Genomic DNA, 18,188 nt, shown 5'->3' on the forward strand with positions numbered 1-18,188 from the left:
AGCGAAGTTTGCCGATGGTACGAAGTTAGGTGGACAGGCAGGTAGTACTGAGGAAGTGGGGAGGCTGCAGAAGGATCTTGACAGGTTGGGAGAGTGGTCCAGGATTTGGCTGATGGAATTTAACGTGAGCAAGTGCGAGCAAGTTTGGCAAAAAGAATAAAAGCATAGACTACTTTTTAAATGGTGAGAAATTAATAAAGCCAAAGCACAAAGGGATCTGGGAGTGCTAGTCGAGGATTCTCTAAAGGTAAATATGCAGGTTGAGTCCGTGATTAAGAAAGCGAATGCAATGTTGTCTCTTATCTCAAGAGGGTTGGAATATAAAAGCAGAGATGTACTACTAAGACTTTATAAAGCTCTGGTTAGGCCCCATTTGGAGTACTGTGTCCAGTACTCCACACCTCAGGAAGGACATACTGGCACTGGAACGTGTCCAGCGGAGATTTACACGGATGATCCCTGGAATGACAGGTCTAGCATATGAGGAACGGCTGAGGATACTGGGATTGTATTCGTTGGAGTTTAGAAGATTAAGGGGAGACTTAATAGAGACGTACAAAATAATACATGGCGAGGAGACTAGGACCCGTGGACACAGCCTTAGAATTAGAGGGGGTCATTTCAGAACAGAAATGCGGAGACATTTCTTCAGCCAGAGAGTGGTGGGCCTGTGGAATTCATTGCCACGGAGTGCAGTGGAAGCCGGGACGCTAAATGTCTTCAAGGCCGAGATTGATAGATTCTTGTTGTCTCGAGGAATTAAGGGCTACGGGGAGAACGCTGGTAAGTGGAGCTGAAATGCGCATCAGCCATGATTGAATGGCGGAGTGGACTCGATGGGCCGAATGGCCTTACTTCCACTCCTATGTCTTATGGTCTTATGGGGAGATTTTAAATAAACAGCAAATCGCTTTACGCGGCTGGATAAAGACCCAGTCCCTTGCATAAAGGTTTTATACCCAAAGTCCTTCAGAAAGCTGAATATCAGCCACGTGTACTTCAAATTGTGGTTCCCCTAAGATTCCCCTAAGCATGCAACAATCGATTTGTACCAATATACAAGCCTGCCACTTGGACCATTTTCAGCCTGAATAATTTTTCAGCAGATGATGGAAAATATTTTGCAAGTTCTAGCCTAGGTTGCCATTTGTCCAGATGACTTGCTAATAACAGGGAAGACCTGTAAGGAACACTTAAGAGAACTTGGACATCACCCTTGGACGTTTTTCCTGGGTTGGTGTATAACCTGGAAGGGAAAAATATCTGCTACAGACACCCCAAATGCCCTCCTTGAGCTACATAGCCAATTACAGCCGGTTACATCCTTTCACTTTATCTTCTGAGGGCAATCAATGGGGCCCTGGCTCCCATGTATGGACTGGTATGTGGGTCTTTCCTTGGGCTGGTGAATTATTACACAAAGTTCATACATATCCTGGCCTTCACCCTGACACTTTTGCATCAACTCTTCAAAAAGGGTCAGCCTTACAAATGGTTGCATAGCCAAGCCATAGCTTTCAAGGAAGTGAAGAAACTATCGTCGTCTAACATGTTGGGCACACAACAATCCCAAGTAAAAGCTGGTACATACATGTGATGCCTCCCCTTATGGCATTCCGGTAGTATTAGTTCATACTTGACCCCATTGAAAGGAATGCCAAATAGCATATGCATCTAGGAGTTTGGCTAACCCGGAGCATAAATATGCCAAGGTAAGCAAGAAAGGTTGGGTGACCATATTTGGAGTTGGAAAATGTGGTGCTGTAAAAACACAGCAGGCCAGGCAGCATCCGAGGAGCAGGAGAATCGACGTTTCGGGCATAAGCCCTAAGGGCTTGTGCCCGAAACGTTGATTCTCCTGCTCCTCGGATGCTGCCTGGCCTGCAGTGATTTTCCAGCACCACATTTTTCAATTCTGGTACTCCAGCATCTGCAGTCTTCACTTTCTTCCAGTTGATCATATTTGGAGTCAGGAAGTTCCACCAATACCTTGATGGACATAAATTTGTAATAACAGACCACAAATCCATACTAGGTCTACTTAAAGAGGGCAAGGGCAGTGCCACTCAAAGCTTCAGGCCAAATTCAGCTGTGGGCTCGAATACTGAGTGCGTACAATTACAAGTTTGAAAACCGTCTGGGAGGCCAAGTTGCAAATTTGGATACATTAAGTCACATTCGGCTCGCAGATAAAATACCAGTGGTACCACCACCGGAAGAGTCTAATCGTTTTAAATTTTCTGGACACACTTACAATCACAGCTGGCAATCAGACTTTGAACATACAATGTTCTGGCATTGGCAAAACTGAAACAGCTAGTGATGGGGGAAACCAAGGACTGTCAGAACCAGAACTGAAAAATATTTGGACCCAAAGAGACCACATAATAATGGAGGTCAGCATACTATTATGGGAAGCAAGAGTGATTGTCCCGAGCAAAGGTTGCTGCCAGATACTGACTGATCTCTACCAAGGTCATCCAGGATTTGCCAAAGCAAAGATGTTAGATCGAAGTTATAGCAGTTGATCAGGAGTGGATGCAGACAGTTCTGTTGGTGTAGTGCCAAGAGTGGCAACATGGACAAAATGTACCTGCAGCAACTCTTTGACATTCTTTGGAATGGCCGGTAAACTCTGGACTGGGTCACACATTCACTGTGCAGCTCCTTCCACGGGTTCAATATTTTTCCTTATTGTGAATGACTACTGCAAGTGGTTGGACATGCAGAGTTCATTCTTGAAACACAAGATGCCAGTATGAATGCCAGACTCGACCAAGCAAGACAGACAACTCACAATGTTTGGTACAGGAACAACAGAAATTACCCTGCATGGCGAAGAGGTTTGATCAAAGCAACGTCAGGACAAGTGACATGTAAAGTTTGGGTAGTAACAACAGTCCTGAACACAAGCACGTGGACCATGCAAAAGCCGCAAACTCACAAGTGGTGCCATGTTTCTTGTAACAGTTGGAACCAGATTTCTTCCCCTCTGTCAAGCATCAAAGAGATCTTTGAAAGTGAGACAGACACAGCACATTTCACCACATCAACACCTTTGCCACTGAAAGAGGAGAGTGTATTATTCCCAAACTCCAGCTACAAGAGGCGGGTTGTAACTCCTGAGTTACATGCCACCCATATCCAACGCAGAGTCGGAGGTACCTGACCCAGTGGTCACATGCAACAGAAAACGCTACAAGAGGACCAGCCTATATCCTCAAACTCAGAGGGTGTGGAATGTAGTGACTGGAATGAGGTCAGCCAGGTAGACCTCAGAGAATGAGTTCCCTGATTGGAGCTGTTAATCTGGTCCAATCAGGGACCCCTGGCTGACAGATTAAAAAAAGGAATGCGTTTCCACTGTGTCTCACACCTGCGCACACACACAACATGGGTGCTGGGGATAAAATAAGCACTACCGCAGTTAGGCGGTAGTGTGGGGGGTTTAGGGAAAAAAAAATAAACAGGAGTGTCAGAGCTGGCTCTGAGGGAGTGGGACCAGTGAGTAAAGGACTCTCCACTTTTCTGTATTAAGGAGGAGAGAAGACTGACTTCTGAACAGGAAGAAAAAGGAATGCCTTTTCACTGTTTCCTACACCTGCACATGCATGACATGGATGCGGGGGAAAAATAAACACTACCACTGTTAGGCAGTAGTGTGGGAGAAAAAAAAAACAGCAAAAAAAAGGGGAAAGAAGGAATGCCCAACATTCTGTTCACTCAGATCTGGCTCTGAGGGAGCTGGATTAGTGTCAAGGACTTTCACATGTAAATAAAGGGTGACTTGGTGACAGAATACAGGCAAGAGGTGATCACAGTGAGTGTTCAAAATTATGAAAAGCTTTGATAGGGTAAAGATATCCAGTTTCCACTCACTAGTGTGTCAGCAATTTGGTCACAATTTCAACATGCAAGCAAGGGAACCCAAATAGCTTCTTAGCCACCCTCTGTTTTTCAATCTTAAACAGTTCTATTAAGTCCTATCTATACCTTTGTTGTTCCAAGGAAAACAACCCCATCAATCCAATCTTTCCTCACATTTCAGATCTTCCAGATAAATTAGCATTTCTATATCCTCACAAGCATATCGTTCCTGTACTGTGATGACCAGAACGAGACATAATACTCCAGGTGTGAATTAATCAGTTTTATATTGTTTCAGCACAACCTCCTTGCTCTTACAGCCTATGCCACAGTTAATAAAGACGTGGATCCTGTATGCCTCAACACCAACGATCTTCCCTGCTACTATGAGGGATCAAGGGATTTGCCACACCAAGGTCTCCTTGATCCTCAGGACCTGCCTGGTTCAACCGCTTGCACTGTAATTCCATTCCATTGTTAGTCACCCCAAGTGCATTACCTCTCATTTTTCTCAGGTGAATTTCTTGTTCACTACTTCATTAATATCCTTCTGCAATTTGCCTATTTACCATTCTACCAATTCCCATGACAGCCAAATATTTGATCATCTCCCCTAAATATCAGTTCAAACTATTAATAAACATCACAAACAACAAGGGCCGCAACCATATGAAATTCACCTGGAAACAGACTTCCAGTCACAGAAACATTCTTCCATCATCACCCTCTGCTTCTTGCTGTTCAGCTCATATTAGATCAACATAGCACTTTGCCTTGGATCCCATCATCTCAGTCTGCTGTACCAAAAGTCTTGCTAAAATCCACGTAGACCACATCAAATGCATTATTCTCACCACCACTCCTGGTCATCTCAATATTTAGAGCTGAAAATGTGTTGCTGGAAAAGCGCAGCAGGTCAGGCAGCATCCAAGGAACAGGAGAATCGACGTTTCGAGCATAAGCCATTCTTCAGGAATGAGGAAAGTGTGTCCAGCAGGCTAAGATAAAAGGTAGGGAGGAGGGACTTGGGGGAGGGGCTTTGGAAATGCGATAGGTGGAGAGAGGTCAAGGTGAGGGTGATAGGCCGGAGTGGGGTGGGGGCGGAGAGGTCAGGAAGATGATTGCAGGTTAGGAAGGCGGTGCTGAGTTCGAGGGATTTGACTGAGACAAGGTGGGGGGAGGGGAAATGAGGAGCCTTTATTCCTGATGAAGGGCCTTTGCCTGAAACGTCGATTTCGAAGCTCCTCGGATGCTGCCTGAATTGCTGTGCTCTTCCAGCACCACTGATCCAGGAGCAAGTTTTGCATTTCTTGCGGTTGCAGGGGAAGGTGCCGGGAGTGGAGGTTGGGTTGGTGGGGGGTGTGGACCTGACGAGGGATTCACGGAGGGAGTGGCCTTTTCGGAACGCTGATAGGAGAGGGGAGGGAAATATATCACTGGTGGTGAGGTCCGTTTGGAGGTGCTGCGCTTTTCCAGCAACACATTTTCAGCTCTGATCTCCAGCATCTGCAGCCCTCACTTTCTCTCATCTCAATATTTAAATCAAACGTATTGAACATTGTAAATTCTTGGCAATTATCGCAGATTATTCATGGTCTTTCCAAGCATAAAAATATTTAGGTCCTCAGTTTTTTCGAATAACTTCTCACCAGCAAGTTTAAAAAGACAGGTTTGTAATTTTATCAATCCCTTCAACCCTTTTATAATAATGGGAAAACTTTAGCAATCGACATGTGGCCAAAGAAAATTTCAAAATTACTGTCAGGACCCCTTCTATCTACTACTTACCCCTTACAACAGCCTGGAATAAATTTCATTCTGGATCAGTGGTGCTGCAAGAGCACAGCAATTCAGGCAGCATCCGACGAGCAGCAAAATATTTCACCCAGGCCCGCAGGCATACACCCTTATAAAGGCTGCCAAACACTCTAGTACCTCCCTCTCTGTTCATTTCTAATATTTTGCCATCTGATGTCAACACTTGGTCTGTTCTTTGCCACTATGAACATCAACACTAAGTCGTCATTTAGGACAGTGCCTAAATCTTCCATGTCTGCACACAGTTCAGTTCTACGATCCCTAATGGGCCCGACTGTGTTTCCCTCTTTATTGTCTTGGTCTTTGTGTTTTAAAAACCCCTTGATATTTCCTTTATTCTACTCACTGAAGCTTTCATAGAGTCATAGAGGTGTACAGCATGGAAACAGACCCTTCGGTCCAACCCGTCCACGCCGACCAGATATCCCAACCCAATCTAGTCCCACCTGCCAGCACCTGGCCTACATCCCACCAAACCCTTCCTATTCATATACCCATCCAAATGCCTCTGAAATGTTGCAATTGTACCAGCCTCCACCACTTCCTCTGGCAGCTCATTCCATACACATACCATCCTCTGTGAAAACGTTGACCCTTAGGTCTCTTTTATATCTTTCCCCTCTCACCCTAAACATATGCCCTCTAGGTCTGGACTCCCTGACCCCAGGGAAAAGACTTTGTCTATTTATCCTATCTATGCCCCTCGTAATTTTGTAAACCTCTATAAGGTCACCCCTCAGCTTCCGACGCTCCAGGGAAAACAGCCCCAGCCTGTTCAGCCTCTCCCTATAGCTCAAATCCTCCAACCCTGCCAACATCCTTGCAAATCTTTGCTGAACCCTTCCAAGTTTCACAACATCTTTCCGATAGGAAGGAGACCAGAGTTGCACGCACTATTCCAACAGTGGCCTAACCAATGTCCTGTACAGCTGCAACATGACCTCCCAACTCCTGTACTCAATACTCTGACCAATAAAGGAAAGCATACCGAATGCCGTCTTCACTGTCCTATCTATCTGCAACTCCACTTTCAAGGAGCTATGAACCTGTACTCCAAGTCACGTGCTCTCTTTTTGCTTTCTAAAATCATTTTCTAAGATACCCCCCTCCACATCTTGTATTTCTCTAATAACTCTGCTATACCGTGCTCTTATTACCGGTCAAATTTTTCAGCTCAACCTTAATCTTTATGTCCCTTGATATCCACAGCTCTCCAGTCTTGGTACCACTCCTTTGTGTTTAGAGGAAGGCATTTTCCCACTGCTCTGGTTATTGCCTCCTTGCTGGTCTCCTACTGCTCCATGTAACTGCTCCCCCAGTCCACTTGGGCCAAATTATATCTTATCTTCCTAAAATTGTTCTTTCGTCACTTTCCAACTTTTTAAAACCTGGTCTATCCATACTCATTTCCATAGTGATCATAACTTTGTTAAGACTTACAAATAATCATCTCAAGATGCTCCCCATCCTGACACCTTCCACCTGACATAGTTCAAAACTACCCCCAGTCTTGTTTGGCTCTGTGTTGGGGATGCAATCAAAGAATTTCACACCCTCTTTGCCTTGCACACTGAAAAAACATACAACTTCATATTTAGGCAGTTGAAAGCTTGTACTATTTCTGTAATTTTCTTATATGTCTCTGACTGGCGCCATCATAGACACCCAAGGGTGCTTGTTTCTTTACTGCATACAGCCTCATTTGAAGATCCTTCCAAGCCATCACCACCCTCCACTATAATTGATTCCTGCTTGACACTGTGACATACCCACCTCGACTCTGGCCCGGTCTGTATCATCGGAAAACTCCATAACCACAAACATGGAGCTGTCAATCCTGCACATCTTTCATCCAAGTCACAGATATTGCTTTGATATACCATTCCACTCACGTATTTACAGGTGTCCTCAGGTCATCTATCATATTTCACAGACTTCTTGTATTAAAATACATTCTATTTAGCCTTATTAAACTAACTTCTTTCTTATCCATCCTTTATTTCTCTGCCATTTCGGCTTGTGTTTTAACTCCGAATTTCACCTCAGCTTCTGTCCGCTCAGAACTACCTTGTGAGGATCTCATCCTTGCCCATCTAGTTTAAATCCAACTCACAATAATTAAGCAGAGCTCCTACAAAGACAGTTGATTTGCTGGAATAGTACTGTTCCTTCACTGTTCTGCGGGTCAGAATCCTGGAAGTTCCTCACAACCAGCATATTGTACGCAGCTATGTCACAAGCACGACACAGTGGTTCAAGGAGGCAGCTCATCACTGATCTGAGTTAATTCAGGAGAGGCAGCAAACTCTGGCCTCTCAAGCAATACCCAAATGAAAAAGTCAACTGAACTATGATGGCGTACAATTTCAGAAGATCACACAAAATGCTGCAATGGATATTCAGGCAGCATATGAAATCCAATGCTGAGAAATGAGAGGAATCATTCTGATAATGAAAACACAGATAGACAATGCAAATTAAACTGTACATCTCTAAAGGGGTAGGGAATAGAGGGACACAAGTAAATATGTGTATAAGTCACTGACAGTAGGAGTGGCTGAGAAAGCATATTAGTTAAGGGAATGTCCCTTTTATATAAAAACTCTTTTGGGACACCAAATGCAACACTAGCCAACTGAATGGCACAGTGGCAAGGAAACAGAGATAGTAAGCTTGGAAACTTGCAGAATTCACTACCAAATTTCATCAGGGCAGACAGATATGCAAACCATTACCTTGGTTTACTGTAGTGAATAGGTATTGATAAAACAATACAACAAGGTTGCAACCAGTTGGGAAATTACACGATCCAATACTGCCTTTTGTAACCGACCCCAGGCTTTGTGAATAATCAATTCTAGACCCCTGGTCAACAGCTTAACCAAAAGACTTAGCAGTTTAGCAGCAATACAGTGACTTTAGCCTAGCAAAAAAATTAAACAAAATATCAAATTCACGTCGACAATTTAAGTCCAGTAACTTTGGTTTTTATCCTATTCACACAAGACAAACAGACCAACAAATCTCTCAAACAGACCAATAAACACAGTTCACTGACAAATTAAATTTTAACAAAGGCGAGATTACATAAGCAGTTTTCACTAAATCTTGTTCCACAGGGATGCATAATGGTCTCATGTTTGATTTTCTGAAGACATGAAACAGTGTCACCTTTGCAAGTCATTCTGAAGTTTCAGTCACACTTATAACTTAGGTTCTAAGCTCTGGACTTCCAATAGCTGAGGATGAAGGGTTAGGCAGCAAGCTTCAAATCTTCACGCTGTAACATAACAGCCAAACTCCTCACAGAAACAGTCCAAAACCAAGTCAAACTCTGGCGCTCTCTCTCTCTGTTTAACCATCATGCTCCCTACAACTTGCTCGCACTAATTCCAAGATAGTGATCTCATTAATAGCCAAACATCTACATTCTAGTTAAACACACTGCTTTCCATCAGTATTGAAAAATTAATGGAATGCTTTGATCAAGAACCAACCTGCAATTAAATGTCAGGCCTGGCCTCACAAACAAGTTGTTTGTTCCTTTTCTTAAAGGAAGACAAGTTGTTGCACACCGTTCAAAGGTCACATTCAGCTCACCCTTGCAAACCAAAATTGACAAGAGTAAAACAAACAAAGGGTAAAATCAACAAGGGTTTCAATAACGTGAAGGTATTGGCAAGAGTGCAAAAAAAGATACATCAGAATGCTTCCAGGGATGAGCAACTTCAGTTACAAAGACTGAAGAATTTCGAATGATCTTCTCTGCCAAAGAACAATGGAGAAGAGAGTCGATCCAAGTAATCAAAGGCATGAAATGTCCAGAAAGAGCAGACAGGGAGAAAATAACATCACTGTGGAATGATCAAGAATGAGGGGGTCACAAGTAATTTAAAAATCAGTGATAAGAGCAAAAACGTTTTTCCCGCGCAAGGAATGATTAAAGTTTTAAATGCACTACTTCAGTGTGTAAAAGAGAGGTTCAATCAAGATATTTAAAAGGGATTGGATTATTATCAGAAAATAATGTGCAAGTTTATCAAAAGGCAGCAGGGAAACCGCTAAATGACTTGGAGAGTCAGTGCAGAAGCAATAGACCATGTAGGTTCCTTCTGAGCTGTAATGATTCCACGACCAGCTTCAAACACTGGTGGCAAATATTTAGAACTAGTTTTAGAGTGGCAGTGACATAATTGCAAAAAAAAATTAAAATCAAGACTCTCACGTGGAGCATTATTTTTACTTTGAGATGTGAAAGTTAACTAGACAATCATATCAAGTCCTTGTGACTAAACCTAAACATCTGTCGAAGCTTCACTTTGCAAGCCTGATAAAAACACAAATTTGGATTCAGATACTCACAAGTTGTGGCCCCAACTTTTTTGTCTTTTCCTTCCAGTAGGTCCCATAAGTGCACTGAAGCTTGTTCAAATTGTTCACACAACCTATAAACCAGAAAATAACATCAGCACAAGCTTGTAAAGCGAACATTTAATTAGATTAGATTAGATTATTTACAGTGTGGAAACAGGCCCTTCGGCCCAACAAGTCCACACCGCCCCGCCAAAGCGCAACCCACCCATACCCCTACCCATACATTTAACCCTTACCTAACACTACGGGCAATTTAGCATGACCAATTCACCTGACCTGCACATCTTTTGGATTGTGGGAGGAAACCGGAGCACCCGGAGGAAACCCACGCAGACACGGGGAGAACGTGCAAACTCCACACAGTCAGTCGCCTGAGGCGGGAATTGAACCCGGGTCTCTGGCGCTGTGAGGCAGCAGTGCTAACCACTGTGCCGCCCATACTACATCTTTACCGTCTTGACACAAGCCTGGAGGGGTCCAAAACATGGATTAAGGAAGGGACGTGAAGAATACAATAAGTGCAAAATTAAGTACTTGCAATTACATGTACCTCCCACAATTCAGAATATGCTAATGAATTTTGTAGCGAACAAACCTTTCTCAGACTGTTTCTACTGAATTACCCAAATTTCATAAACAAATTTGCAATCAACTTCAAATGCCAGCTGGCTCTGTCACACAAACTGATGTCATCAGTTGAGGCCTCAGGTTAACAATGCAGCTGACAGAGTAACAAGTGCAGTGCCAAGTAACAAAACTATACCTCCCAAGCAAAGTCAATAAAACAGGGCTCACTGGTTCCAAGTAGCTTATGACTTGAATATAAACCATGAAGTAATCCATAAACAATTCATACAAAAGCAAAATAATTCAGATACTGTAAGTCTGAGATAAAAACTGTATAGTACCAGCAGTCAGGCAAAATTTGAGAAAGGAGACATTTGGAACAATGACCTTTCAGACTTTTATACGTTTTCATATAATGCAATGAGCTTTACGAAAGTGTTGGAGGGATGAAGTGGTAAAAGGGAAGGTCTATGTTAAGAGAGAGACAGAAGAAACTAAATGACAAAGAACTGGTCATGCACAGCTAAAGAGGCAGGAAAGCGAAAGCTGTGCTCAGAGGTGATGTGAATGGTAGAACGACAAACAGCCAGCACCTGGAAGCAAAAGCAAGACTGAAACAAAATCTTACCAATAAAACAAGGGCAAAGATTGTGGGTTTAAATTGTCAAATTAGATTATTAATGCAAAGGTGTCATGTGCCTAAGCACAAGGTAAGTGCTGCCCCTTGAACCTGTATTCAGTTTCTCTGCCATACTTCAGGATACTGAAGACAGACATCAGCATGATGGTAAATGAGATGAAAATGACAGGCAACCGTAAAGCTGGAGTCAGCTTGTGGACTGAATGGAGATGCTCACATGTAAACTGGTCTTTCAGCTGAAAGGAACATTTGGGGCCTTGGACAGTTTAGACAGAAAAAGGTTAGAAAGGCATCTTTTGTACCTGCCTGCTAAGGTGACAGGAAGAAATGTGACCAAGAAATGAACTGGGTTGTCAAGAGAATGATCCCCTGGAGACCCTAAAGGGAGCAAATGGATGAGTATGATCCCCTGCAAATATCCAACAGGTTCTTGCAGCTTGTGCGGACAAGAGCAGGGATTGCAAAAGTGCAGGTAGCCATTCAAGTATGGAGTAAAAAGGAACACTGTTTTATTACTGCAAACCACAGTTACATTGTTCAATAATGTTCTCTGCAGCTGCTCATCTGGTTTAAGGAAAGAAAGTTGAGTGGAAAAATGACCCCATCATTGTACCCGTGACATAGGTGGGAATAAGAAAGAGGTTCTAGTGAGGAGGTAAATAACTCTGAGTTAAATTAGAAAGCCAAACAGCTAAATTCATGATCTTTGGAATTAATACCAGAGTCAAGAAATCAATAATAATTAGAAAAAACATCCCATACTTGCTCAACCTTCAACAAAATACTCAACAGTTTGATATCAAGATATTCTGGTTGCAATACTCAACATAGGTCCAGGTGGATTAAATTAATGATATAACAGCTAAAGGCCAATAAGCAAGATTTTTCTCAGCTAAATTTGAAATATCAATGTACAAATGTTGTCTTAAATTAACTGAAATACTTTATCTGCAAATCCGGCAACCTTGAAACGACACTGGAGTTAGTCAAGTGCTTATTTCCGAATTGTGGTCCTGTACTTGTTAACAAAGTGACCCAATAGCTTGCCTGCCACCCCAAACTGTCTCAAACAGTTACAGTAAATTCAGAATTGCCCAAAACGAATCTGCTGCATTAATTACCAAATTAATTCGCCTGACACCGCCCCTTAGTTATGCCACTTAGCACTGAAAAGAAGCAAAGAACTTTAATGCAAGTGCTAAGGCACAGCTCAAAATATTTTTTAAAATGAATAGACATTATGTTGGTTTTTCACAATGGCATTGTATACTTTTAAAATGATAAATGTATATCTTTTTTCTCCACCATCCTTATGTAGCTTTTTGTTAAACTGTTTGTCTGTAAACATTATCTATCAAAAATACACACAGGTTGCAAACTTACTACACAGACAGAATATGACCAAGAACAGAACTTAATGGCTTTGGGTGAAGTTGCAGGTTAGATCAGCAAATTTTTCCAAGGATCTATTGAGTGTAAAGCAAATTTATGGATGATTAATTTAGAATTTTGTGAATTGTATAAGCCGCTGTGGTGGAATGTGTCAGAGTTGCCAATGCATGAGTGCAGATTTTTGTACAGGTTGGACTGAAGCCTCTTTTCAGATAAATGTTCTTCATGAAATCTTTTTTGCAGCTGTTGTAGCAGCATTCAGAGAAGGAAAAGGCTCAAGGGACATGTTGATCAATGTCATAAAATTGTTACTACATGGCAGGTGTGAACACTCGTCAGTGCCCTCCTCGGTTGTCTTAGCCTGTCAATACTTGGTCATTACACAGACTTGCCTTAGGCAATTTTTTTTGAACCAAACTGTAATTGTCCTTAAGAATATTACATCAAGAAGCTAGCCCCACAATTAGACGTAAACTCTGTTACTTCAACGAGCACATTATCGTGTTAGATACAATAGGAATTCACGGTTGCAACTCTGTTCGACAACTTCTAATTTTACTTTGCTTTCCAAGCGGTAACTAAAGAAACATAAATACTTCTGTTGTGCAGTAAAATAAACACACCATGTTGTTTTGCAACGCAAGATTCCAATGCTGCTATGGCACTGTCTTTGTCATCAGTACCAAAATCCAGATAAGAAATGTATACAATGCAAGATTACAAAAAGATAAACTTAGAACTGACTTAGAAATGAACACTGGATTCACAAGACACAATAAGAAATGGGATTAAAGGCTTATTATTAACGTACTTTCAGTCACCTCCTAGCCCTACATCTCTCTGCAACACAGCTTGCTGACCACTTTATTCAGCTCCTTTCACTCAGAAATTAACACCCTGGAATGAAGGAATTATATTATGAACAAGGATTGAACATGTTGGCCCTTGAGCCACTGGAGCTGAGAAAAGCGGAGGTCTTGTTATTGAAACATGCAAGATCTTCCAGGGATTTTACAGGGTGGATACAATGAAGATCTTGCCTCTTGCTTGGAACTCTGCAAGTGGTGATACAGTTTATGAATAAGTCTGCCTTTAAAAACAGAGGTGAGGCGGGGTGAACAAAACAAAGCATGAGGATTGTTCGAATGTGGAATTTTCTTGCCGAGAAGCTATGGAGGCTGGTCATTGAATTTATTGAAGGCAGATTTCAAGAGATTTTAGATAAGTCGTGAATTATGAGGGTCAGATAGGCAAGTGGCATTTTGACCACAACCACATCAAGTATGGATTTTACTGAAAGGTACTTTGAGCCTGGCCCCCAAACAAACAGCCTACTCCTGAGCCCTAAGTTCCCAAGTGTCTGTGGCAGTGGAAGATGTCAGTGTCGTACTAAGGTCACCAGACTACTAATCCAGAGTTCCAAACTAATGCTCCGGGAATATGGCTTCTAACTATGTAGTGGCAGCTTGTAGAATTAAATTCATTTGATAAATCTGAAATTCAAAGATTAATCTAATGGTAACCACAAAACTATAATCTATTGTTCTAAAGTCCCATCTGACCCTACCTGTTCTGGTCTATTAGTGACTCCAAACACGAATGTGGGAGACATCACCCTCTGAAATGGCAAAGTAAGCCACTCAGTTTTATCAAATGGTTACAAATTAACTAAAATGAAATCAATAAGGACCCAACATCGCTGGTACTGATTACAGTGCCTTGGTAAAACTATGGGCAATGAAATTAGTTTACTCAGGTTATACCTCTATTTTTAAGAAGCAACAGATACTTCCTTAACGAAGAATCAGGAATTATAACAACTCGGTACCTGAGGTTCATGTCCCGTTCAGGTTGTACCAGCTTGTAGAATTCATCCAACATTCCCAGTTCTTCTTCAGTAAGCACAGGAGACCCATTCCAACCTTGCTTCAAGTCAGTGCGTGTATCATCATCACCCAATTTGTCCAAAACAAACTGTAGTTCAAGAACAGTTTTTAATCGCTTCTGTTCTGCTTCCTCTCGCATTAGCTGTTCCCGTCGAGCTGCTTTCTTCAGCGATTTCTGAATCTGTAAAAATAAAGCCCAAATTAATTAGGTCAATTTGTAAAACTAAAGCTTAAATACACAGAGCAACAAACCTACTCATGGAAATAAATAGTGCCAAAATGATGTACAACTTTTTTTTAATTTTATTGACATACAGTAATCCCTTACTGAATATGGCTATTTTACTCCTGACATAAGCAATTTCAAATAACATATCGTAAAGCAAATCAGATTTTATCCTAACCATCAGTGGAAAAACTCAAGTTCTGTAGAACGTCTCTTGCGAAAAAGAAAACTTCAAAACATTAGTATGTATAGGTTGGTACGGAGGAGATCAAGAGCAAAATGTTGCTGAACCTCTGGCATTATCTTCCCATCTTCTTTGGATACAAGGGTGATGCTGAAGTACTGGATAATTGCAAGTGTTACACCCTTGTTCAAACAACAAAGTAAGATCAGCAATTACAGGCCAATTATTTGAACCTCAGTGCTGGCAAAGAAACATTGCAGAAATTCTCACTTCATACAATACAAAGAGTTAATTAGCCAACATGGGTTCCAGAAAGCCAGCATTGATTTTAGGGAAAATTGTGTTTTACAATAGTAATTTCAATTGGAGTTATATTAGAGTAATGTAACCAGTTTAACATCCAACCACTTTCAAAAGCCATCAGAAAAAGTGCCACACAATAGCACTGTCAATAAAGCTAAAGAAGAAATTGAACAGCCTCAACAAGGATGTGAGTTGGCATCCCTGAGACACAAAACTTGGCAACATTGTGAACTAAGAGAAGGACTTCAAGGAGGCACAGACCAGATCGCAGAATGGGCAGAGAAACAGCACATGAAATTTGATACAGATGTATGAAGGGTTACACTTGGATTAGAATACATAATATACAGCACAAGGTACAAAAGAACATGTATGTGAAGTTTACACAAACAGATTATTCAAATACATTGGGTAGATTCAGAAGGCATAGAGGACCCTCCACTTGATAAAACAGCATTCGGTACAAAAGCAAGAAGGATATACTGGTCATTTACAACTTGCCTGGCTCAACAATGCCCTGTCCGATAATAAATCTGCCCTCCTTCTCTGATCTGAAAACGTGACTGGCTCTCATCTGCCTTATCCAACATCTCAGCAGGCTACTTATTTGTGGCAATTTGGTAGCAGTAGCATATGCTGACGTTGCCAGTGATGTTCATATCCCAAAGGATATGTAACAAATCAACAAAAAACAAAAGCAAGTGAAACAAGGAACAAGCATATCTACAACAAGGAAAGAATGCATCTATGTAGTATCATATATTACCATATGTGGATAGACAGTTGGCGACACTCACCTTAAATATATAACAGTTATTAATGTATTAACTGCCTCCTCATCCCAAATATCTCTTGCATACTTACATCTTGGCCCAGTGAAATGAAGCTCCTCTGCAATTCACGAGCAAACTCCAGGTTATTTGCAACCTCCTGTAATTTTCCAACAGCTTCCTACAAGAAAATTAATAAGTATTTTACTCATGGTTGATACCCATCAACAAAACTAATTATATCGCACAATGCTTTCCTAAAAGCATGTTAGGAATCGGTTCGTTCTACTTGGTGAATCTTACAAGTGACAAACCATTAAAATGACATATTCCCAGCAGAGTAAACTGCAGAATATTTGACAGACAGGGATGTAATTCATGCAGCTAAAAATTCAACTGCCCACATAGAATAAAAAAAAATTGAGGTGAGCTTTTCTGGCAAATGGTTAAATATAGGCAACACATTTTTATTGACTACCTAAATGTCTGTGGATTTATTAATCAGGAAGCAGCACCTGAAAATCAAACTCTGCAATGCCACTTCTTTAAACACTTAACATCCACTTTTCAAAAGTGTTAAATCTTCCACAGACAATTGTAGAAGACATGCCTTGATGTAATCTGTGGAAGCAAGTGGATAAATGTGACTCATGAAAATTTTCTTCATAAAGCTTACAAATTTGTCAACCTGGAAAATACCAGTATCATGCCATCAAAAAACCAGTTTTATAAATCTGTAACAAACTTTAATATTTCCCCCCGCAGGTAAAACAAACTACAATAGTGCGACCACATTGACAACCGTAAAGTGCTGAAAGGTAGTTTTGAATTTGTCATTCCCGACTTGAAATGCCAAGAGTTTCTCTCTCCACAGACGCTACCAGGTAAGAGTTTTTCCAACATTGTGTTTGTTTCTACATATACAGTTGCTGTACCGATAAAAATATCTACATCAAAACATCAATATCAATTTTCTACTATTTCATATCTTCGCGTGCTATTTTCCCTCTTTGGGCAACAGTGGCTCTGTTCAAAGGATGACAACACCGATTATCAAACATCAAGAGAAAATAACTAGCATGTCATTCAAACATATGGGATTGATTGGCAGAGCTAATAACCATCAAGATTCAGTCATCCTGACTGAAGTCAATAACCTATTATAAAACAATTCATATATTTCTAATATTACAATTGTTTTTTTCTCAGGACACACAGGTCACAAGGCAAAAGTCAGCCATGTGATAAAATCACTTCCACTTGCCTATTAAAATGCAGATTCAACAAGAGTGAACGTAATAAAGGAACAAGTTGCTGAATCTGATCAATCCCTATCCACCACATTAAACATTCACGCCCTTGAAAGGGATTTGAGCTGACACATTAACAATATCGCCATGATTTCTTTGGTGTACAAACATACTAAGTCGAAGCAGTAAGCCACGTGACCCCTTCAGTCTTCAGCATTTTGCAACATGGCATGACTCATGTAGTTACCCCAGATTCCCACCTTTCTATAAAAAGATGTCATCTTCTTGCTCATCAAGCAAACAGCAACCTTCACCGTAACAATATTGAAAGTTTCTGCCTCAACCATCTGTAGGATGAGGATTTCGAAGTCTCACCATTCAGAAAAAGTTCTCACTTGTCTGAAATGGACAGTCTTATTTTTCATGTGACACCTGGTTTTAACATGACCAGTGTGTGACCACAGTGAGGAATAATCAAGCCCCGCTACATTCAAGTTAAATGTTAATAATTATGCAGAATTCCACAATTTACCAGTCTCTTAGATCCAAACTGATAAAACAGATGGACCAAGTTTCTACACTCAACAAGAATTACTATTTATTATAAATAAAGTTTGGAACTACAACTAATTATGAACTATTACTATACAACTGGACCAGTTAAAACAGACCCCGACTGACCTCCACCAATCCGCACACAGAGACACAAACAGGAAAAAAAAAAGTGGATGAGATGGGTCAATGGCAAGACTAGAAAAGCAATATAATGGTCCCTGTTGACAGGATCCACTGAGATGACCATGTTGATTTGTGAGGACATGCTGCTCCTCTATTCTCTTACTCCAGATACTGTCACTTGCTTGGAGAAGGTACAGGGTGGCTGATTCAAATTTGCTAAGTCTCTCGCTTAT

General features: G+C 41.2%; 1 protein-coding gene across 2 annotated transcripts in view; it reads right to left on the reverse strand.

The window, feature by feature from the left end:
* caprin1b (cell cycle associated protein 1b) overlaps nt 1-18,188 on the reverse strand; it is a 108,791-nt gene that overhangs the window by 70,146 nt on the left and 20,457 nt on the right. For both annotated transcript variants that reach the window (XM_043705514.1, XM_043705513.1), the window contains exons 3-5: nt 16,122-16,208; nt 14,487-14,725; nt 10,048-10,130 (exon numbers count right to left, since the gene is read on the reverse strand). In XM_043705514.1, coding sequence (XP_043561449.1) covers nt 10,048-10,130; nt 14,487-14,725; nt 16,122-16,208 — 409 coding nt within the window. The remainder of the gene's footprint in view (nt 1-10,047; nt 10,131-14,486; nt 14,726-16,121; nt 16,209-18,188) is intronic.

Source organism: Chiloscyllium plagiosum, chromosome 16 (genome assembly GCF_004010195.1).
Source record: "Chiloscyllium plagiosum isolate BGI_BamShark_2017 chromosome 16, ASM401019v2, whole genome shotgun sequence".
NCBI classification, from domain to species: Eukaryota; Metazoa; Chordata; class Chondrichthyes; order Orectolobiformes; family Hemiscylliidae; genus Chiloscyllium; species Chiloscyllium plagiosum.